Source organism: Nannospalax galili, unplaced genomic scaffold (assembly GCF_000622305.1).
Source record: "Nannospalax galili isolate Female #2095 unplaced genomic scaffold, S.galili_v1.0 scaffold180, whole genome shotgun sequence".
NCBI lineage: Eukaryota > Metazoa > Chordata > Mammalia > Rodentia > Spalacidae > Nannospalax > Nannospalax galili.
The window spans coordinates 3353964-3378288 of NW_008348199.1; the positions used below are offsets into that span (position 1 = coordinate 3353964).

At 50.5% G+C, this 24325-nt stretch overlaps 1 protein-coding gene across 1 annotated transcript; it reads right to left on the reverse strand.

Annotated features, from left to right (window-relative positions):
- Positions 1 to 56: 56 nt before the first annotated feature.
- Positions 57 to 21247, reverse strand: Serhl2 (serine hydrolase like 2). Its single transcript, XM_029569107.1, is given in 12 exon segments — positions 57 to 516; positions 1044 to 1236; positions 2986 to 3054; positions 7732 to 7766; positions 17034 to 17113; positions 18699 to 18808; positions 19623 to 19690; positions 20507 to 20548; positions 20835 to 20942; positions 21016 to 21084; positions 21087 to 21128; positions 21214 to 21247. Coding segments are annotated over 12 exon segments (984 nt in total). The 3' UTR covers positions 57 to 382.
- Between the last annotated feature and the right edge of the window lie 3078 nt (positions 21248 to 24325).

Sequence of the window (24325 nt, forward strand, 5' to 3'; positions counted from 1 at the left end):
AACTCTGGCTGACCCTCTGTGGTCCCCCCCCCCCCCGAATCCTTTTGGAATGCGAGGATAGAGGAAGAGAGCATTTTCTTTCCACACCAGCGGTGGCTGGGACAGGCTCCAGATGCCTCTGAGCCCAGACACCAGTCCAGAGCCGCCGCCTCAGCCCGCTGCTCTCATAAAACAAGCTCCAGACCCAGGCACTGTCCCTCCTCCATCACAGGTGTTGCAGGCAGATCTCCCATGTAACTCTTCCACAGGATTCTCTGATGCTCATCTTCCTCTGGAAGACCAGTAAGGCCCACCCCCACCACACCTGCTTTGAGCATTGAGGGTCCAGAGGCCTGGTGGAGGTTGGGATGTGAGCACAAGGTCTCTGGAACCCAGGCCAAGGCTACAGTGACACTAAGGTCATGCGCTTGCTCTGTAGGAAGGAGGCGATGCTGCTGGCCACAAGGTGGGGCTTGCTCATGTGGATGTAGTGATTGCCAGGGAGTTCCACAAATGAACCACTAGAGGAGGGCACTGCTCACTTGGGGCTCTCCCTTGGCTTATTGCCTGCCAGTGGTCAAGGGCAACCCGTGACCGGCCCCAGTCTTCCAGTCATAGCAGTGGGAGGTGTCCCAACGCTGTGGCACTAAACTGGGTCTGCCAGCGTCAGGGTTGCTGGTGGTGCTGCCAGAAAAGGCCCCTTGAAGACGACGCAGGTAGCACAGGCAGTGGCCCAACTGCTCCTGTTGGGAGAGCCTGCCACACAGCCAGCCTTTTGTGATGCATCAAGGTGTCTGGAGGCCCCAGAACCAGTGATTCAAAGTGGGTGGTGACTATAAAGTGCCAGCTATGACCAGAACGCAGACAGGGTCATTGTTCCAGCAAAGCCTATGCCTGCCCTAGAACAGTCACACCCACCAGGGTGCTGCTGTGGGAATGCTGGGGGCCTGCGGCTGTTGGAGGGGGTTCCCTGGAGTTGTGCCTGGACCAAGGGGGTATAGGAAGGTAATAAAACTGGAAAGTGCAGCCAACAAAAGGTCTTTCCTGGATTCTGTGTGTCTCACTGGTGGGCAGTGAGTCCTGCTGGCTCCTCAGGGATATGGAGAGGTCCAGAGCAGGGGATGATGGTCCAGCCTGCCACAGCTTCCTGTGCACACTTTCCTCCTTGAGGATGGCTTTCAGTGTGTCCACCGTGAAGACCACAGACTCCTTTTTGGAATCATTTTCTTGTCTCACATCAGAGTGCCCCACTTTGCTCTGGGTAATGAGAAAAAGTTAGGGCGTCTCCTAGGTCTGCCTCCCAGCAGTGCCATTGCCCAGGCCTGGGGCTAACCCTATTTTTCCCACAGCTGGGTGTCTTTGAGCCTGGATTTAACCTGAGGGATTTAGTTCAACTCAAGCTCAGCGTTGACAGCTGACCAGCACAAGCTTAAAATGCTCAGGGGCAGGGCTCAAAGTCCTGCCAAAAGTTGAGAGCTATGAATTGTGGGCTGGGATCTGGAACTGGCTCTTAAAGCCAGGCTTTGCTTTAAAAACAAAAACCTGGAGACTGGAGAGATGGTGCAGGAGTTAAGAGCAGTGGCTGTTCTTGCAGAGGACTTGGGTTCAATTCCCAGCATCCACATGGTGGCTAACAAGCATCCATAACTCCAGTTCCAGGGAATCTGGACTCTTCTGACCTCCATGGGCATTGCACGACACAGGTGCACTTACACACATGCAGGTAATGCACTCATAAAATAAAAAGATATTTATGCCCGGCGTGGTGGTGCAAGCCTTTAATCCCAGCACTTGGGAGGCAGGGGAGGCAAATCTCTGTGAGATTGAGGCCACCCTAGTCTACGTGGGGAGTTACTGGGCTAGCTGGGGCTACAGGGAAACTTGGTTTCAAAAAGACCAAAAAACTCCAATAACCCTCACCCTGAACAGAGTCTGTGAGGTGGCTCAAGGGGGTAAAGACCCTTGCTGCCAAGCCTGACTGACCCTCTGAGTTCAAGGCCAGCCTGGTCCACATAGCGAATTCCAGGCCAGCTGGGGCTACAGGGAGACCCTGTCTCAAAAAGACCATGAAAAGCAGGACAGACGGATCGTGCAAACTGCCCCAAGCTGGCCCCAGGTTCTAGTTTTCCTGCCTTAGCCTCCTGAGCCCTGATGTGAGCCAGCCATTCCCAGCCAGTTCCATAGTTTTAAGTTTAGATTCACTTGACTTAGGATGGGGTTACATTCCCCAAACTCCATGGTAAGTTGAAAACTTAAGTGAATGGATTGACTAAGCCTCTGAATGTCCTAGCTATACAGTCCACTGCAGAGCATGGAGCCTTTCCCTACAGTTTCCCAGCTGCTCAGCATCAGGGAACAGGATCAGGCTAGACCAACTGGGTATTGCTAGCCCAGAAAGTTACTAATTCAAAATCCCCAGATGTAAAGGCTGCAACATCTGTCATCCCATTGACCACTTGGGTTGATCAAATGATGTGGCTGTCTAGGAAAGTGTCCCCTTCCTCAGCTTTCCTGATACATGGACACTTCATCAGTCAAGGGTATACGAGTAACAACCTCCTTCTCAGAACGTCCAAACCCTCTGTCTACTGAAGGCATACTGCTCTCTCACCACAGGAGGTGAGATCGTCCTGGTAAAGCCACCATAAGGCAGGCTCCCCAAGACACCTGTGATTGTGGTGCAGCTGTCACTCCTGCTCCCGGCCCTCCTATCTTTGTTGGTTTTTTGAGACAGGGTCTCCCTGAAGATCCTGCTGGCCTGGAACTTGCTGTGTAGACCTGGCTGGCCTCAGTGAGATCTGCCTGCCTCTGCCTCCTGAGTGCTGGGATTAAAGGCGTGACCACCACGCTCGTTTCTTCCTGCTAAGGACACTTTCCAGGAAAGGCTGCATGGGTAGCAATGTGATCCCACATGGGGAGAACTGGGCAGCTTGTGCCCAGCTCCCCCTGGAGGTTCCTGGTCCCTGAGCCTGACTGAGGACACTGGCTGCAGACTCACTTCATCACGGGACCCTTCAGGCTTCTGGTGAAGTTCACGAACATATCCCTGATCACAAATTCTAAGGTATTCTCCAGCTGCAGAAACAAAATCAGATGAATCCCCACCACAAGGCATCATGCACTCTTGTGCTCACAAAGTCCATCTGTTAGGGCAGGTGGGTCCCACTGGCCACCTGGGTCCCCCACTGCAAGACGGAGCCCACTATCCAACCAGTCACTTCCTCATCAAGGCTTCTGACTCCCATCCCCCAAAACACATTCTTCCCTCATCCCTCAAATAAAGGATGCTTACTACAATTGGGCTAGGGCTGTAGCTCAGGGGCAGAGAGCTTGCCTAATATGTGTTGGGCCCTAATATGTATTTGATCCCCAGTATTTCCTACATACATGCATACATAAACATTGGAGGGGGGATAACTGATTTCACCTCATCTTTTTACTTAAAATCCTTTATTTTATCTGTGTGTTTTGTCTACATGTAAGTCCGCCATTTGGCATGCAGTACCCACAGAAGCCAGAAGAGGGAATTGGATCCCCTGGAACTGGAGTTATGGATGGTTGTTAGCTGCTGTGTGGGTGCTGGGAACTGAACCTGGGTCCTCTGCAAGAGCAGCTGGTGCTCTTAACCACTGAGCCATCTCTCCAGCCCATCTTTTTACTTTTTAAATATGACTTGTAGAAAATTTAAAATTAGGAGGCTTCGGTGAACTAGCTGCTGAGTCCTGGTATTGCTTGGGACCAGGAGTCTCAAGCTTTTCTGTATCACAGCTTTCAGTGTAACTGATGAGAAGCTGTGTGCTGAGGTGATCCATTCCAGAATGTTCCAGTAAAGACTCACTCTATCCAGTCACACCCAGTACTCATACACTGGGAATGGCTTCCGGGAATCACACATCAAACTTTTGCAAGTTAATCATATGCTTTGAGATTATTTAGAACTATTCAGTCTGTTTTCCTACTGTACACTTGATCTTGTTTCATTTTAACTAGCCTCTAAGAAAACCAAGGTCTGATTAAGTACAAGCTAAGCTGATCACATAGCTTTAACCTTATACCACAATCCCTATTGTGACTCTGTAATGCCCCTGACTCAAGAGAGAGGGAGAGAGAGAGAGAGAGAGAGAGAGAGAGAGAGAGAGAGAGAGGGCAGCCAGACCTAGAACCACTACTGACAGCAGTGTCATTAAAAACAATGTTATCATGTGGGCATAGGTTCCTGGTGTCTGTGGTTTCTATGCTGTTCTGGGTCAGTAGGGTCAGAAAACCCATACACTCTAGTTAAAGACTCTTGGAGACAGTGTTCCTCATTCAGTGCCCATACCTTGACTGGCATGCTGTTCAGGAAATATGAGACCCTCTGTTCAGGACAGAAGAGTTCTGAGAGAAAACAACTCCCCAGAACAGACTGGGCTCCCCCTTGGATAAAGGACTCTAGAAGGTAGTTTTTCTTTTATGCGCACTGCCTCAGCCGCAATACAGCATGTGGTGAATGAACAGCTCCTCTAGAGGATGGAGGATGTGACTCAGTGGAGCAGCACCAGCCCAGCATGCTCAAGCCTGGCTTGGATACCCCTCCCCCTCCAAAAAATAAAACATTTCTCTAAACACACCACACCCACCCCTCCCCATAAAAAATGCACTCCTAGCCAGGCACGGTAGCACATGCCTTTAATCTCGGCACTCAGGAGGCAAAGGCAGGTGGAGCTCTATAAGTTCAAGGTTAGCTCGATCTTCACAGCAAGTTCCAGGCCAGCCAGTGCTACATAGTGCGACCCTGACTCACACCCAGCCAGTGCTACATAGTGCGACCCTGACTCTCTCTCTCTCTCTCACACACACCCATGCACACACTCCTGGGGCTGGGGGCATAGCTCAGTTGGTAGAGTGAGTTTGATCCCCAGGCTCCATGTTTAAAAAAAAAAAAAAATCAGCGCTGCCGTGTTGTTTATAATCCAAGTGCTGGAGATGCAGAGGTGGGGGTGGGGTGGGGGGTCCCTGAGACTCACTGGCCAGCCAGCTTAGCCAACTTGGAAGGTGTGAGACCACTTGAGACACCATCTCAAAAACTAAAAAGTGGAAAGTGCTTGAGAAGCAACACCCAAGGTAGCCCTCTGATTTCCATACGTAGGTGCGCCACACACATAGGTGTGTACATATGTGCGCCTGCACATGTGTACACAGTGCACCTGAACACATCTATACATATACATACATGTGTACCTGCAAACACACATGTGTACACACACACTCCTTTTCTACTTCTTGGACTAAAACCATTACGGGTATTTTCTCAAGAACAGGGATTCCCATATCCCTCATGAGGCTTCCACAGTCTCTCCCAAGAGCTAGCCCCCCCCCGCCCCCCCCCATCAGAGAGCAGTAGCCATGACAAGGCACAGAGGGTGGCCTCACAGGGAAGGCACACTGCGCAGCATGGATTTGCATATATTAAAACAAGCGTCTCCTGGAGGAGGGGAGGGAGGCTCTGAAAGCCTGAGTAGCTTGGGCACAGACAACAGCTGACAAGAGATGGCACCAGGACACAGTCAGGTGGGGACAGCAGCCTTGGCCTCTGGCCTCTCTTTAACACTCCTTTTCCAGAACTGGGGCTGTCTGCCTCAAGGGTAGAATCCCTGGACTTAATTTTCAATTGGTCCAAGGCAAGGATTAGGGGCCATCAGCTCCATTCTATGCCTGCACAGGTCTGAGTGTCTGTGGCAGTTTCCTACCAGATGACAAGTGACTAGACCACAGGATCCTTTGTGGGCTGGCCGTGCTGTCTGGGTGTGTGTCTCCTGTCAGCCAGCTCCTCCCTCTCTTCCGTCACACTTCTTTTAGCTTCTTTCAGCAAAGTCTACACACTAAACTGCCAGCTCCCATGACCTTTTACATACAGAAACAAAGTTGACCTTGACTCATATCAAAGTGCCTGCACCCCGGCTCCAGGCTCACCCCAGGGACCTCCTCCAGGGGAGAACTATTCTCTCTAGTTCCACAGATTCATTTGCCCCATTCTGGGGTTCCCGTATAGAATTGTGCTTAGCTGTTGGCTTCCCTCAGCTTCCACCAGCGAGGGTTTATGTAAACCCAACGCAAAGCCCCAAAATCAGGGTCTGTGTCTATGTAGTACATGTGTGAAAAGACACGCAGGGGAGAAAGAATTAGGTGTGGGGGTATAGCTCAGTGGTACATCTCTTGCCTGGCATTCATAAGGCCCTGTGTTCAATTCCCAGCCCCACCCTGTGTGTGTGTGTGTGTGTGTGTGTGTGTGTGTGTGTGTGTGTTGCTGGGGATGAAATACGAACCCTCATGCATCACTAGTGGGAATATAAGAGGCTATGTAGCCTCTGTGGAAAACAGCTGAGCAGTTTCTCAGACTTAGAGCTACTATGGGCTCTGGCAAACCCACTCTGGCATATCCAAGAATTGAAAGCAAGGACTCAGACACCTGTGTCTCCACATTACGACACATTTTTCTCAGGTTAGAAAATGTGAAACCACCCAGATGTCCGTCAACAGAGGAGCGGATATAGAAAATGTGTTGTGGGGCTGATGGGAAGGCTCAGCAGGTAAGGGCGCGTGCCGCCAACGCTGACCACCTCAGTTTGAGTCCCCCAGCACCCACATGGTAGAAGGAGAGACTGTCTCAACTTGTCCTCTGACTTCCACACGTGCTTATGAGGACAAATAAATAAATGTAAAAAGAAACGCACTGTCTACTCAGCAGAACAGCATTCAGTATTAAAAGGGAGCAAACTTTGGATGTGCATTCCCGCATGAGTGGGTCTGGAAAACATGATGCTAAGGGAAAGAAACCAGGCACGGAGGGTCAGATGCTGTGCAATTCTACCTGCATGAGACGCCTAATAGTCATAGAGACAGAACAGTAAGTCAGAGGTCACTGGAGGATGGGGAATGGGGACTTTGCATTTAATGGGTTCATTTACTGGGGATGATGTAAAGTTTTGGGTGTGGATGTTGGTGATGGCTATACAATACTGAACGAATTTAATGCCACCAAACTATGTACTTACAAGCAGTTAAAATGGTAAATGTATTTTGTGTGTGTCTCTCTATATAAATACATATTTTTCCTTTTTTTTTTTTTTTTTTTTTTTTTTTTGAAGATCTCCCTGTAGCCCATAGCCCCAGCTGGCCTGGAACTCACTATGTAGACCAGGCTGGCCTTGAACTCACAGAGATCCGCCTTGCCTCTGCCTCCCAAGTGCTGCGATTAAAGGCATGCGCCACCATGCCTGGCTTTGTTTTTTATTTTATGTTTGGGTGTGTTGCCTGCATGTAGGTAAGTGCACCTGTGTTGTGCAATGCCCATGGAAGAGGATGTTGGATCCCCTGGAACTAGAGTCATGGACAGTTGTTAGCTGCCATGTGGGTGCTGGGATTTGAACCCGGGTCTTCTCAAGAACACTCACTGTTCTTAAGCACTGAGCCATCTCTCCAGCCCCTTATTATTTTTATTTTATGTGTATGAGTGTACTGTCTGCGTGTATGTAAGTGCACCCGTGTTGTGCAATGCCCGGGGAGGTCAGAAGAGACCCTGGAACTGGAGTTACAGACAGTTGTTAGCTGCCATGTGGGTGCTGGGAACTGAACCCAGGTCCTCTGCAAGAGCAGCCAGTGCTCTTAACCTCTGAGCCATCTCTCTCCAGCCCCTTTCTTTTTTAAACAACTCAAAAAAAGAGAGGGACCACCAACAAACCATGAAGGAGCCCAGAGGACAGCTGCATTTGCCCAGGAAATCCTCCGGTTTCTGTTCAACACCAGACCTGGAGAAAGGACAAAGCAGATGGTCATGGGCTGAGGGAAGGGACTCACCTGGCTTCCCTGGGAAGCCCCAGTCTTTTTAGCCAGGGCTCCTGTCTTCCATCTGGGCTGGTGAACGGCAGCTATCAGTCAGCTCTGGCCTTGTTCTGGGATTCTGTTGGAGCAGAACTTGGCCAAGGTCACCTGACCACAGACCAGCGCAGTCCACACCGTCTCCCCAAGGCCCTGAGGAACGGTGCAGGATGACAGTGGAGACAATGAAGTGCCCCCCCCTCCCCGCCCAGTGTCTCACTAGCCTGTAACTTGCCATGGAAACCAGGCTGGCTTCGAACTCACAAAAGTCCTGTCTCCCGAGTGCTAACACAGAAGGCGTCACCATCACGCCTGGCTGTAACTCTCGTCTCTGAGGAACAAACCGTATTTGGATATTTAAACACCGGGAAGTAGCAAATAACTGATACCATGGCACTCCTTGCTAAAGAGAAAAGATGCTTTAGAGGAGTGAAGCCTGGGGGTCGTTCAGTTCAGGCTAGAACTTGGCCCTGCTGTGACCCAGATGGTGAGTGACTCAGCCCACCTAGGAAGGATGGGCACTTAGCAAGGCCCTCCTGGGCCACATCTATGCTGCCCAGAGAAACCTGTGCATGAGTCGGGAGTGGGGGATGGGGCACATCCTCTGCCATCCTATGGATGCTCTCAAGCCTTGGAAGTTTCCAGGTGCTGGCAAGGGTAGAGGAGCAAACTGTGGAACCAACTACAGGTGTAGGCGTAGGGGGAGGCTTCCAGCAAGTGTGTCTGCTCAAGCTCTTCGCCCACACAGCCACCTAGGAAAAGAGAAGCCAGATTCCAGCTGCATTCTGCAATGGGCTGGGTCCCTGATGGACTAAATATTTAAATGAAAATACTAAGGCTTCAGATGCCAGAATCAAGCAAGAATTTTCAATGATTCAAATTCCAGAAGCCACAAAAAAAGACATGTCCAATTGCAGGAACAAAGTTCTGCCTTGCAAGAAAGCAGAGGGCCCATCCTAAGCCAAGTAGCTCTAATGACAACTTGGGGAGAGGTGTTTACAACTCAGTGTCCCCAACACAGAAAAATTCTTAAAACTGAGCTAGGACCAAGGACTACATAGAGACGAGGGCAGATATCTGCCCTGTGCCTGCCACTTCTAGTTCTAGAACCTTCAAACCAAATGAGTTCCCTTTCTTTTTCTGCAACGTTGGGGATGGAACCCAGGACCTCATGCATGCAGGGCATGAACTCTGTCACTGAGCTATACCCCAACCTTTCAATTTCTATTTTTCTCTTTATTTTCTCTATTTATTTTTCTCTTTTTTAATTTTTAAAAATTATTTTATGCCGGGTGTGGTGGTGCACGCCTGTAGTCCCAGCACTTGGGAGGCAGAGGCAGGTGGATTTCTGTGAGTTTAAGGCCAGCCTGGTCTACATAGTGAGTTCCGGGACAGCTGGGGCTACAGGGAGACCCTGCTTCAAAATGAGCAAAAAAAAATTTTTTTTTCACATGTATTGCCTGCATGTGTGTAAGTGTACCCATGTTGTACAGTGCCCATGGAGGACAAAAAAGGACATCAGATATCCTGGAACTGGAGTTTGGATGGTTGTTAGCTGCCATGTGGGTGTTGGGAATGGAACCCGGGTCCTCTGCAAGAGCAGCCAGTGCTCTTAACTGCTAAGCCATCTCTCTAGCCCTCTAATTTAAAATTTATTTTTATTTTACACGTATGAGTGTTTTCCCTACACGTATGCATGTGCATGCAATGCCCATAGAGGCCAGAAAAAGGTGTCCAATCCCTGAGAACTGGAGTTAAGGACAATCGTTAGCTGCTATGTGGGTGCTGGGAACTGAACCTGGGTCCTCTGCTGAGCCGTCTTTCTAGCTTCCTGTGATCTTTCTTAAACCATATGATTTAGAACCTGCTAAAAAAAACCAAATAATATTAAATTTAAAAAAGCAAAACCAAATGAGTCCCTTTGGAAAGGCCTCAACTCCATAGGGATGTTTGTCGGGGAAGTGGGTAGGGGTGGGCGGCATCAGGCTGCCCCACTGGAAAAGCAATGTGTGACTCTAGATGCTCTCTCAGAAAGAAAGCAATTATGGAAACATTAAGGAAAGCTATTTTCTGTAATTATTAGGTTTTTCCCTCTAATTAGAGATTATGGAACTCTTAGATGATAAATTTAGATGATAAATGGAATGCTTAATTGTTGATAGAGGTTCTAGCCAGACATTTGTGACTCAGGATGCTTAGAGGACCATGTAATTGAGAGATTTTCTGGTTGCTACACTCTCAGATCACCAAGGCCTAATGAATCCAGAGGCCTCTGGGCCACCCTGGGCCGTCACCTGATCTCTCTGCTAGATGGATGGGCCCTCCCAGCCTTTCAGGGTAAGAGTCCACCCAGGCTTCTGTGTTCTTCTAGGTCTGGGCTCTGGCTGCTCAAAAGATGTAAAAATATCTCAGAGAAGGGGTTCTCAGGGTGGGGAAGATGGCTCAGTTGGTAAGGTCCACTTATACTTTTATAAGGACCTGAGTCTGGTCCCCAGCAACATAAAAAGCCAGGCATGGAGGCATGCGCCTGTGATCCCAGTGTTGGGAAAGGGGACGAGGAGCCCTGGGCCTTGTTTCCATCCAGTCCAGCTGAATCCATTCAGTGAGCAACCCTGTCTTAAAAAATAAGTTGGAGAGCAATTGAGGAAAACACCTGACATCAACTCCTGGCCACCACACATATTCGTACATGCTTAGGAGCACAAACACATATGTATACCACATACATACAAAAGGTGGGTTTCTCTTGGGATTAGGGTGGTCCTTTAGACATCAAGGGAGGGGCTAGAGAGACGGCTCAGTGGTTAAGAGCACTTGCTGCTCTTGCAGAGGACCTAGGTTCAATTCCCAGAACCCACATCAGTCAGCTCATCACAATTGCCTGTAACTCCAGCTGCAGGGGGTCCAACAATCTCTTCTGGCCTCCACAGGCACCAGGCAGGCATGTACATGGTGCACATACACACATGTAGGCACTCACACGTACATATTAAAGATATCCAGGGACTCTCACTGCATTGTCTTCTCTGCCTTGAGGCCTTGGTCCCTTCCTCCACTAGCACAATTGCCACCTGCATGGGCCGCCCAGCACCTGTGGTCATTACTTGCTTTTCTGTCCCTAGTAGACAGGGAGGACTTCCTGTGGGTAGGAGCTGGGTCTCACTTGTCTGCGTTTCTCAGACCTAGAGATTTCTCAGACCTAGGGATGCACCGTTCAGTTCCATTCAGAGTCCACAAACACCAAATGGCCAGGAGTCTGTGCTAACCGAGCTTGTTTAATTCCCTGGACATCCACAGGGAGACAGATGTTAACAAAGAGGATCAAGCCCAGACAGCCCCAGCAGGGCTGGACCAGAGGCAAGACTCCACGAAAGTACCCTGTAACCTCTCATACTGGCCTAGACAGCTGGTGGTGACAGGGGTGGTGGTGGTGGGGTACTTCAAGGGTTTGAAATCCCTGAAAAGGTATAAGAAATAAATGTTTTCTAGAAAGCAAAGCAAAGGTCTTAGTGGAGCTCAAGGAGTGACCTGCTCACAGCCAGGAACTATAAACCAAGTCATTTCCATCTCCAGGGCCCCTAACCCAAGCTCAGGATGTCAAGGAGTCAAACCCACTTGGCTCCCCGCTCCCTTTCCTCGCAAGCTGCCAGACAGTTATTCTAGAACTCGACATCACTGTGCTACACTCTTAGACATCAGGGCCTCAGTATACCAAAGGGCCTCACTGTCCCCCTCGAAGATCCTGCCGCCCCCCAGACTTGCTGTCACCCCTCCCCTCTCCTGTGATCCCCCCACACAGAAGACTCCCACTCAGCACCTGAGACATGACCCCACAACCCATGTATCCCCAGGCTTGGGACTGACACCCTCACTCTAGAGACAAAGGAAACTGGCTGCAAAGTGGACATTATCATCTGACGTCTGTCTCACAGGCCAGAAGCCCTTTATGAAATGGGAGACCCTGCTGGGGCCCCCTGGCTTCAAGCTCTTGGGAATAAGACGAAGATGTCCCTCAAGGATACAGCTAGCCACTGTCAGATGGCCCCCTAACTGTGTCAGTGGGGAAAATTCCATCTTAGGACAGGAGTGGAGAGTTCCTAAGGATAGTGGCTTAGCTTCCAGGGGTCCCCAGTAGAAGGATGCTGTCTTAAATTCTAGTGACCTCTAAAACACCTTCATCGAATAATGCCAGAAAAGCAAAGCACAGCCAGTATGGGCTCCCTGCCATCTTACCCATGCCCTGGATAGAAAAAGAGCTTAGACTGGGTTGGATCCACGTGAGCCCAAGCACAGACTGATGCTGGACTCTGCTTGGTCCAGCCCCTGGCCCTGTGGCCCCCAGTAGCCCACTGTTTCCCACCCTTAGCTCATAGCTTTCTGACAGGTCCTCGCTCCAGTGGAACTTCTGTCATCCTGACGCTTGTTTGACCCCTTGAGCAGTGCCCCTGTCAGGGGGGACCATTGATGTGGTGCATGTTTCCCCTTCCCAGGCTGTATTCTGGGAGGGACGCTCCCTACCCACTCTTTTACCCCAGAGTAAGGCTGCATACCCCTACTGGTGAGGGTGGGGACAGACTCAAGACTGACTGGGCAGATGTGCCAAATGTTGAATGGATGGGGGACATTCACCTGGGTTAGAAAGAAGCCTTAGATCTGTCCTCTCTGGCCTCAGTTTCCTCATTTTCAAACAAAGAGGGCCCCTGGGGTCAGTGAGATGGATCAGCAGGTAAAGGTACTTGCCATCAAGACTGACGATCTGAGTTCAGTCCCCAGGACTCAAATGGTGGAAGGAGAAAACTGACTCCTGCAAGTTGACCTCTGACTTCTACATGGGTGCTGGGGTGGTGTGTGCGTGTGTGCGTGTGTGTGTGTGTAATTAAGAACAGAACAGACACCAAAGAGGTCTGTGATGGATTGCTGAAGAGCCTCAGTTGTCAACGACACACCTGGGAAAAGGGAACTTCAATTGAGTCCACTTCCTCCACTGCATGCGCCTGCAGCCATGTTTGTGAGGCATTTTCTCAACTGCTAATTGATGTGGAAGGCCCAGCCCACTGTGGGAGGTGCCACCCCTGGGCAGGTGGTCCTGGGTCGTATTAGAAAGCAAAACGAAGGACTGGAGAAATGGCTCAGAGATTAAAAGCACTAGCTGCTCTTGTAGAGGACCTAGGTTAGGTTCCCAGCACCCACATTAGCTAACTCCGGTTCCAGGGGATCTGATGCACTCTTTTGACCTCCACAGGTATTGCATGATATAGGTGCATTTACATACACACAGGCAAGACACTCATACACATAAAATTAAAATATTTAAAGAAAGAAGTCAGGCTGAGCCCAGGCCAGGGGAGCAAGCCAGTAAGCAGCGTTCCTCCATGATCTGTACTCCAGCTCCTGACTCCAGGTTCCTGCCCTGCTTGCCCTCAGTGAGGAACTATGATCTGGATATGCAGGTCAAACAAACCCTTTCCTCCCCAGGTTGATTTTGGTGTTTACTAGAAAGCAGACTAAGACTTGAAGGCCCACACACAGAACCCCTGGCTCTCTGTGGAGGTCTGCCTTCCCTTCCCCACCTTCCCTTCCCCTCCCCTTCTCTGCCTAACTTCCCACCTAGGAGGCCCAGCTGTCTGAGGCATGGAAGTGAATTCCACTGCCCCTTCCCTGTCTCTGTTGGGACTTGCCAAGGTCACAGAGGCAGATGCCAGTAGGGCCCAGCAGAGCAGGCACAGTGCCCGTGGACATGGGCTGTGGAGCCTCTGGCTGGTTATTGCCTGTGGGGACAGAGAAAGTGCTGCCAGATCTCTCCAGTTTTTAAAAGCAACAAGAAATCTCTGCTTTTACACAAAACCTTTCTTTTTCAAATACAGGCAACCTATTCAGAGACCCTGTGCCAAGTGTTTCTGTTGAACTGCGAAAGCCAGACAAATCTGCTTGTGACTGAATGCAGCCAGGCCTGCGCGGGAGTTTTAGCATCCCGGGAGGAGAGGAGAACAGGGTTTCCTTGGGCAGAGGTTGACGCTGCTTTCCTTTTTTCCTTAGGGGACCTAGACAGAGCTGGGTTCTCCCTCCCTCCTGCACAATACCTCCAGCCAGTATTGTTTTGTTCATGTTGTTGGTTTGAATCTCATTGTATAACCCAGACTAGCCTCAAACGCACTCTTCCTGCCTCAGCCTCCCGGGGTTACAGGCGTGCACCCCACACCTGTTTAAAGCAAGTGTTGGGCTATGGACTGGAATGTTTATGTTTGGACAAGAATGTAAACAAGGCTACACCTCCTGGCTCCCTGCCCATTCTGTGAATCTTGCTGGTTCAATCGACTGTGGCCTTAGATCCTGGCTTTGCTGGGAGTACCCTTTGGCCAGAAGTGGGAGCCTAAGGGCTCAGTGGATAAGAACACTGACTGCTCTTGCAGAGGACCTGGGCTTGGTTCCCAACACCCAAATGGTGAATAATAACTGCCCTAAACTCCAGTTCCAGGGGATCTAACATCCTCTTCAGACGTCCATGGGCATTGTACAACATGGATGCACTTATATACATGCAGGCAATACACTTATACGAATAAAAAATAAAAATAATAAAATACTTAAAAAAAATGAAATGGGTGCCTAAGACCAGCTCCCTCATCTGTACTACTCAGACCAGAAGTCACCTTCGCCCATGAATGGCCGACCTAGACCTCTGTATGTAAAAGATAACCTGTCCCTGACAGGGTGTGCTACCTACAAACCCCAACAGGACTTACTGTCTCCCTCCTGGCCAGCAGGAAGATTCCACAACTTGCCCAGACCCCACAGGCACTCAGGATTTTGACACCTATGTCATTTGGTTCTTTAGAAACTGAAGTCCCATTCACAACCTTGCTCGAGCCTATCAGCTTATGAAGGCAAGAATCTCAAGACCTTGGGGCTGAAGAGATGGCTCAGAGGTTAAGAACACTGGCTGTTGCAGCAGACCCAGGTTCGAATCTCCGCACCCACATGGCACCTAACAGCTCTCCGTAACTCCAGTTCCAGGGACAACCTCTTCTGTCCTCCACAGGCATTGCATAACACAGGTGCACTTACAGGCAATACACGCATACACATAAAATAAAAATAAATAAAATATTTTTAAAAAAAGAATCTCAAGACCTTGTCAGTCAGCTGAGAAAAATAGGGAATCTAAAGGGAAGGAGCCTCCCAGGGCTGCTCAGCTGGTGGGGTTGAGACTCGAACTCTGGTCTTTGTGTCTGATCTGATGCACTTTTCTATCATCTGCTCCAAGTTTTCCCTCGACTGGGAGCAGCTTCTGGGACCACCCTCTAAAGCAGGGCTCCAAGAGTCCTTTCCAGAGCATTCTGTGATTGTCTATTGGTTTGTCTGTCTACCTGCTGTAATAGTTAATCTTGAATAGCAACTTGACAGGATTTAGAATCACCATGGAAACAAACCTCTGGGCAGGTCTATGAGGGAGTTTCTAGATAGGTCAATTGAGGTAGAAAAGCCCACCCTGATTGTGGGCTGTACCATGCCGTGGCTGTGGTCCTAGACCCAATAACGCGAGATGGACTTGAACCAGTGTCCAGTCTACAAAGAGGAGGGTCAACACAGAGGAAACATTTCTTCCATGCTTCCAAGCAAAGTCAGCCATGGTCGAGCAGGACCTTTGACTTATCTTCACACAGGCGGAACTGGTAAAAGAAAGGAGCCAGGGGCTCCTCCCAAGCCCATGTGACCCCTGAGGAAGAGATCATCAAATGACCTTAAGAGTAAAAATAAATTGGTTTATCTGGGCCACTGTATCTCCCAAAAGGAGATACCTTCTTTTTAACTGTTGGCCAGGGTGGCCCAAGGGACTCCCAGATAGTAACCCAGCATAGATCTGGGAAAACAAACAGCAGACCCCAATCTTACCTAAAGGAACACTGACAACTGATTGCTGCTAGAAGAGGAACAGCTGACCTTCCTAAAACAAAGATCTCTAGATAGGCTGACTAGATTCACCAGATGGACAAGTGGTGGGGAACGGCTTGGGGTGCCAACAACACAGCAGACAGTAGCAGGAATAACAGAGTATAAGGGCTCTAGTCGCGGAGGGGAGGCTATGGGAGGGTGCCATCTGGGAAGTGGGTGTATAGGTGAATAAGATGGTTTGGGATGTTCTGTGTGATACACACACACACACACACAAAATCAACAAAAAAATGAATTATATTTGAGGAGGAAGCATAAAAATTTATGTCATGTTAATTAGTAGAGGTGATGAACATTACCATTGAAATCTACCCGATGACCTTATGGACATATACAGGTGCCAAGGATTTGAGTGCAACCCACTATGACTAGTATTAATCAGATACATACAGATTAGAGACACATGCACCAACATCTAAGCATTATTAGCAAAAACAACGAGCCTTTCTGTAAGAAACAGTATATTTTAACTTCAACAGTGAACCTAAACATAACCACTTTTGAAAGAGATGTATCTTTGCTCTGGAAACGGTTACTGAGTATGTTAAAGCTGTAATGAAATGCTTCTTCTAAAAAATTATATATAATGTAGGAAACAGCATATTTTAAAATGAAATGGAGATCTTCTTTAAAGGGCAAAAACTCATTCAATTTTATATCTTACAGGGTTTATACTGAGTTCAATATTGCATAACTGTATTAATTCAACAGCAAACCTAAAAATTTTATAGCCACTTTTGAAAGAGATGTATCTTTACTCTGGAAACTGTTATTCAATTGTCAACTTCAAAACCCAGAACCCAGGTGAGAATTCTCCTTGTGATAGCACATACTTGTCAACTGGAGAAGTAGAGACAGTGAGGCAGAAAATGCTCCTGTCTGAAGTGGCTGGAGCCAGGGCACCTCCAAGGCTAGCTCTTCTGAAAACCTTTTCTAGGTCACTTTCCTCCCTCCCTGACATCTTCACAATTTCTGTATAGACCCAGTAGGGCATGACAGACACCAACTTAGTCCTAAGACACCTGCCAACCTCTCCACAGAGTGTGGCTTTCTGCAATGGCTGTGTGGCCTTGCACGAGGCACTGTCCAGTTGATAGCCTTAGTTTCTCCTCGTATATGGATGTGTGTGAGTCAATGACACTTTGCAGGCACCACACATCAGCTCAGCCCATGCAAGGCCTCTGTGCGTCATTCTACAGTCAGACAGTGACAAGTTGCAGTGACACGGACAGTAAGTCCCTTACCTGTGGCCACTTTTGTGGTTCCTCTCTGCAGGAGGAGCTCCCCACACTCTTTATCCACATGAGTATTGTTCTTCAAGAACCTGGGGGAGACAGAAAGACACTGAAGGCCCCAGTTCGGCCCAAGGATCAGACAGAAAGGAGAGGGGCAGCTAGGTGTTGGCGGTGTGCATGTCTATAGTCTCAGCACTTGAGAGGCTGAAGCAGGAAGATCCTATGTAGTGAGTTCAAGGCCAACCTGAGTTATATCAAAACACAGGCTTTGATAGCCAGCACTACATTGTAAGTTCAAGGCCAGCTTGAGTTATATAGAAACCCTGGCTTCAAAAAAACCAACCAAATGCTGGACATGGTGGCACACGCCTTTAATCCCAGCATTTGGGAGGCAGAGGCAGGTGGATCTCTCTAAGTTCAAGGCCAGCCTGGTCTACAAAGCAAGTTCCAGGCCAGCTGGGGCTACAGGGAGACCCTGTCTCAAAAAGACAAAAACAAAACAAAAAACAAACAAAAGCCAAAACAAATCAAGAGTTAGAGATGTAGCTCAGAGGTAGAATTCTTGCCTAGCATGCAAAAGGCCCTAGATTCAATTCCCAGTACAAGGAGGGAAAGAGAAAAGGAAGAGAGACAGGGAAGGAAGAAGGCAGAGAGGAAGTTATCCATGAAGGATGCAGATGTGGCCCATGTATCAATGGTATGTTTACAGCATCAGTGTGTTTGTCTGTGACTGTGTGTGTGTGTTGGGACGGGGGGCGGGGGGAATGCCCATTCCTTTAAACTATAAATATTTGCAGAGCCCTGTCCTGCTATGCACACTGCCAGATGCTGGAAGTACATGTATGACCAGGGCAGTCCCAGTCCTTGCCCATGATTGTAGAGCTCAAAGACTAAGGAGACAAGACCTCATGGTTGCTTCCAGAATGGGGGACACCAGTCAGCTGCAGTTCTGAGTGGGAGAGAGAGGGAGAACTGCGGGTAAAAGGTAAAAGCAAGCATGGATGATGGCACACATCCTTTAATCCCAGCAATTAGGAGTCAGAGGCAGGCGGATCTCTGGGAGTTCCAGGCCAACCTGGTCTATGTAGCGAATGTAGGCCAAGCAGGGCTACTTAGACTCAGTAGGAGGAGGAAAATGTTGGCCCCCAAAGGGAAAAAAAGTAGGAGAAAGTGTACTTGAAGGGAGAGGAAAAGTCCGTTTCCCACAAAGCATGGGAGAGAGGGTTGGTCCAACCGAGGGCTGAGCAAAGGTTGAAAAAGTCCCCACTGGGGCTTCTGAGGGCTGCTCTGGAGGTCTGGTGCTCAGTGCCACCCGGGGAAGCAAAACTGGACAGAAGCAATGAGAAGGGGGAAGGAGAAGGGGAGGAAGGGGAGGAAGAGGAGAGAGAAGGAGGGGGAGGGGAGGGAAAGGGGGAAGGAGAAGGGGAGGAAGAGGAGGAAGAGGAGAGAGAAGGAGGGGGAGGGGAGGGAAAGGGGGAAGAGGAAGGGGAGGAAGGGGAGGAAGAGGAGAGAGGAGAGAGAGGAGGGAGGAGGAAAAAGGTGGGGGGGGGAGAAAGAAGAGAGAGAGGCGGGGAGGGGGGAAGGAAGGGGGAGGGGTAAGGGGAAGGGCTTCTCTCAGCCTCAGAGGGTTCCTGGCAGTGCACTGCAGTCCCCTGTCCTGCTGCTGCCACTCACCATCACAGCAGCTCCTCCAGGCTGTACACCCTCAGGGGCTTCTGGGAGGCCTCCACCTGCAGCGTGTTCTCTCTGGTTCTCCGCTGGTAGGTTGGTATGTTCTCCATCTCCTACGGATTCATCCAAAGCTGGTGGGAGGGCAGCCCCAGATGAGGAGTCCCAGCTCTTCCCCTGACCCCATCCTCTGCCCTCAGCGCCCCTCTAAGGGATCAGTGAGCACATGCCAGACTAGGGACAGCTGGAGGGGCCGGGTGGGATGATGGAGGAGGGGACATCTCTGTTACCTGCTAAGTGCTTTGCAGAGGTGTGATTCTAGGGTACCACATCTGGGGCCACTGAGGACAGGCAATTTCACTGAGTTCATTCAAGGTCCTCATTGTCATTACAGGTAGAGGGAGGCAAGGTGGGCAGAGGGAGTCTAGGGTTCTACTTTGCCACACCCCACTCTCACTTCTGCGACTGCAAGAGGACGAGCAGGCTGTGGAGTTTTTCAGTTCACTGCTCCACTCAGCCTCAGCCAGGAGGAAGCCCTGGGGCTCTGCTTGAACAGCCAGTGGCATAATACAACCAGGAGGGCAAAAGCCAGCACAGTCTGTAAGGAGCGGGGAGCTCACTGGGCTGTGGCCCAGAACTTCCACAAGCCACGGTCCTTTCCTTATCCACCTGCTGTTTCACAATCTACTGGACCCACCCGCAGAGTCCAGGCCACACATGGGACTTCAGAAGATTCCCTACACTTGTCCCTGGCACACCTAGGGGCACGAGCACAGGGCACTGCCCTCTCTAGAGGACCCCAGGCTAACTTATCCACCTTTTGCCACCTCCTCCTACCTCCCTACTGTCTACCACAGAGATGGGGCTGAGGGCAGCCCCTGGGGTGGGGTGGGGGGTTCCCATGACAGCCTGTATGAAGTCCCTTCTTACATTAGTGTCCAGGATAAATGGTGTCACATCCAGCAAGATGAGTTTATCCATGAGCTCAGATAAGAGAACTGCAAGAAAACACCAAAGGGAAGAGTCAGCGGGGGGACACAGGCCCCTTCCCTGGTGACCTTGGCATTTCCAGAAACATCTTTTAGGCCGGGGATAGGGTGCTGACCAAGAGACCACAACAAGCATGGCATTCGTCCGTGTGCCTCTCCTGGATCCGGGAGTCTTGAAGATGGCAGAGGAGGAATGCAGAAACTCTACCAGACTAACACCAGGTCTCTTCACAATGATGCTGATGACTCTGATTCCTGTGAGGAACTGAGGCACCACCAACTAAGGAGGTGCTGGCTGCCAAGTCTTGAAAAGGGGCCGTTCCTGTCCCACCTCCCTCTTGTCCCCACTCCTGGGGCCCCCAGATGATCAGAGAACAGCCAGTTACCTCACCATGCTGGCCACAGTTCCACCTGCAAGACATAAAAGCAGACGCTGACATCCGGTGATCCCATGTCAGCTCTCAACACCCACACCCTCCCGAAGTGCTTTCCCAAGAGCTCCCCTGGCTCTACAGTCTGGGGTCCAGGTCCCTCTCTCATTATGCGCTGGGCCTCTGCGTCTCAAATTAAGAGCCCCTCCCTGGGCCACAATGGCCACTTTATCAGACATCACTCACAAGATTACCCCCTCCCTTACCAAACTGGTGGACAGTCACTTTCAGGTCACATGTTTCTGAGACCAGAGGGCATAGTCCCCTAAGGCGAATGTTCGCAGATTTTCTTATCACTCCTCAGAGGAACAGGGGAAAGTACCACTGTGCCAACTTCTCTTCCTCCCTACAATCCTCCACAGAACTCAATCAGGTGTTGACCAAAGCTACTCACCAAAACTGTGGCCCACGAAGGAGACCTTAGTCAAGTTAAAGGCTGAAAACACAGAAGCAGGTTTGCATGGGGCAGCCTTACCCTGCCCGTTTTCCTGGGCCCCTGGGCTTGAGAAGTCCCTCCAAGCACCTGTGCCACAATCCCCCCTCCTCAGAAAAGACCAGCACGGGCGCAGCTCAACTGCACGAGAACCCCACTGAAGGAAGCAAGCTCTTTTCAGACCTCAGGCACCAGCGCTGCCTCCTGGACACCAGATCCCACTTCTAGGATGAGAGGGGATGCCACAGAGCCCCCTCCCTCCATTACACTCACTTTGCCTCTTGCTCACCTGCCACCACCCTTCTGATCTCAAAGTTTTGGTGGTGATAAGGGAACCCAGGGCTATAATGGGAGGAGAGCCCATGACCCCCAAAACCCATGGCCACATAATGGAAGTCTACAGCAGAAAGAGGAGGAAGAGATGGGGTGAGCATAGGCACTTCTCACTGCCCTCCAGCCCACAGCCCCACCTTCCGGGAGAAGAGGGATGAGCCTATCGAAAGAGTTGGCATTGTCCAGCCAGCCATGCAGGCAGAGAACGGGGGGTTCTTCTGGGAGCCCCAGGCTTTGAGAGTGATGTGACGCCCCCCCCCCCCAGAGCAGGAGGGGGAGAAGGGGGGGTTTTTTTGGGGGCCCCGGGGTTTGAGAGGGATGTGCCGCCCCCCCCCCCCAGAGCACAGCCAGCTTCAGCTCTGAGGACATACCTGCGAACATTCCCTGCATTGGTAAAACATGGAGCCAGCATTTTCTGAACCCCTCTCTGTGGGTGCTCTGTTATACACAGGCATTGGCACTAACCTATGTCCCAGCCCTGGACAGACTGACAGACATCCTGAGGAGGGAAAGATAACTGGGTCCCCTGGGTGAGGGAGATCTGAGGAGGCTTTTCAGGATGTATCCCATTGGTACTGGGGCAGAACTTGAAAGAGTGGGTTCAGGGCTGGCTGGCTTGAACCATGCCATCTGATAACTATATAACTTGGGGCGAGTTTCTAAAACCTCTCAAGTCTCAGTTTCCTTTTATGTAAAATTGAACAGTGTACAGTGCCCTTTAACTGTGGGGGATGTACTCCAAGACCCTCCGTGGCGGTACAGAACCCCTATAATACATGCCAGTCATACCTTTCTCTATCCACATCTATGATAAAGTTTAATTTATCAATTAGGCAAGGTAGGCGATTAACAATTATTAATAAAATACAATTATAACAGTCTGTAATTGGCTGGTGTCCTGGTTTGTTTCTTCATTGCTGTGACAAAATACTCTGACCACTACCAAATTGGGGAGGAAAGGGTTTATTTGTCTTACATATCCTGGGTCACAGTTCATCCGGGAGCCCAAGGCAGGAACTCAGGGCAGGAACCTGGAGGCAGGAGCTGGAGCACAGGCCATGGAATAATGCTGCTTACTGGCTTGTTCCCCTGGCCCCTGCTCAGCTTGCTTTCTTATCCAACACAGGCCCACCTGCCCAGGGGTGGCACCACCCACAGTGTACTGGGCCCTCCCACATCACTCAACAATCAAGAAAATGCCCCACAGACATCGCCATAGGCCAGTCCAATGGAGGCAATTCCCCAATTGAGGCTCCCTCAACCCAGGTGTGTCAAGTTGACAGTAAAGCATTCAGCACAGCTGGTTATAGTGCACACCTGTCATCCCATAACTCAGGAGGTACAGACAGGAGGATCAGAAATGCAACATCAGCCTTGGCTACATAGCAAGTTGAAGGCCAGCCTGGGATACATGAGACCACAAACCAACAAAACAAATATACTATGATGAAAATGTCTGAGGTGGTCTGTCAGGTGAGAACCGGATATGGAATTCTAGCACTGAGGAGGCAGAGGCAGGAGAATCGCGGCAAGGTCAGGGCAGGCTGGTCTACAGATGGCTCCAGGCCATCTAAAGCTTCATACAAACAGACCAGTGAGAGATCACAGAGGTATGGAGCAAGATGGCCAGAGATTTTATGACATGTCTCAGAATAGTGGGTAACTTAAAACTGGTCTTGGCATTAAATATTTTGGACCCTCGAAAACAACTCTTGGAAATCCAAACTGGAGGGTCAGCCAACGTGTTCTAAGGCTCCTGAGCTTGAGCCGGCACCCAGCAGTCACACAGCTCCCACACCCAGCCTTTCACCACACGGAGCCTAGGGAGGTGGTGAACATGGAGGAGGCTCACTCTGGGAAGCATGGAGAGAGGATTTAGGGCTCAGACTAGGAGGACTCCGCGACCCCAGCAGGGAGAGGGGAGGAGGTCTACTCAGGTCATATGTGGACCAGAGCTGACCTTCAAGCTGCAGGCTCTACACCACCCCAAATAGGCATGCACACACTCCCGTAATCTAGGGGCTATCAGGACGCTAGGCGACCATCCATGGCAGCGTCTGGAGCCCGCACCCTCCCTCCGGTCTGGCTCTGCTGAACCCCAGGACAGAAAGCTGGGACACCCAGAAGAGGGGCACGGTGAGTGTCCCCTGCACAGGAGTAAGGGGGTAGCCACATGGAAGTTCGTACAGGGCCTCCCCCATCCCACTCGGGTCTGACGGGCCCCGGGGGGCATTTTCACCCATTGCTCTGGGTCCTTGGGGCAGTCGCTCCAAGCACAGGAGGTCCCGGGAACAGGAGGGTCTCAGGAACTCAGGTCCCGCCCTTTGCCTTTGCCCAATGACTGTCCCTCCAGGCCCCCCGGCCCCGCCCACCCGCGGTCCCCAGGACTTCTGGGTCGCAGGCTGGAGTCCCAAGCACTACAGCTGGGGAGCAGCAAAGCTCCGGGGGACACACCCTACACCGCACCAGGGGTGGGCAAGACCCTGGGAGCCCCCAGCGAGGAGAGCACCCCGCAGATCCTCAGCAGTGACCCGCACAAACCAGCTTTGATCATGGGCTGCATGGGGGGAAGGAACAAATCAATGTATAAATTGAAGGGTGTGGAGGAAACGGTCCCCAGGTGAAGAAGGATTCTAAACCATCAGCATGGAGATGATGAAGAGCCCCCAGGCGGCTCACACCTGTAATCTAGCACCCAGGAGGCTGGGGCAGGCATATGGGTGTTGGAGGCCAGCCCGGGCCACACTGCAAGACTCCGTGCCCCAGATACTTTCTGCTGCTGAGATGAAAACACTGACCAAAAGCAAGTTGGGGAGGAAAAGGTTTGTTTGGCTTATACACACCAATCACAGTTCATCATGGAAGGCAATCAAGGAAGGAACTCGGCAGGAACCCGGAGGCAGGAGCTGAAGCACTGACCATGGAGGAACGCAGCTTACTGACTTGCTCCCCTGGCCTGTGCTCAGCCTGCTTTCTTTTTTAATATATTTTGTGTGTAGGAGTATATTGACTGCATGTATGTAAGTGCACTCGTGCCATGCAATGCCTGCAGAGGTCAGATGAGGGTACTGGATTCCCCTGGAACTAGAGTTATAGCGGGTTGTTAGCTGCCATGTGGGTGCTGGGAATGGAACCTGGGTCCTCTGCAAGAGCAGCCAGTGCTCTTAACCGCTGAGCCATCTCTCCAGATCTGTTTAAACCCACACATAAAACACCCCATCATGCACTAAATCTTTTTTTTTTTTTTTGGTATTTTTGAGACAGGCTCTCCCTGTAGTGGGGCTGGCTTGGAACTCACTATGTGGACTAGGCTGGCTTTGAACCCAGAGATCCACCTGCCTCTGCCTCCCAAGTGCTGGAATTAAAGGCGTGCACCACCATGCCCAGCATGCGCTAAATCTTTTTTTTTAATTTAAAAAAATTTTTTATTTTATATGTATTTGTGTA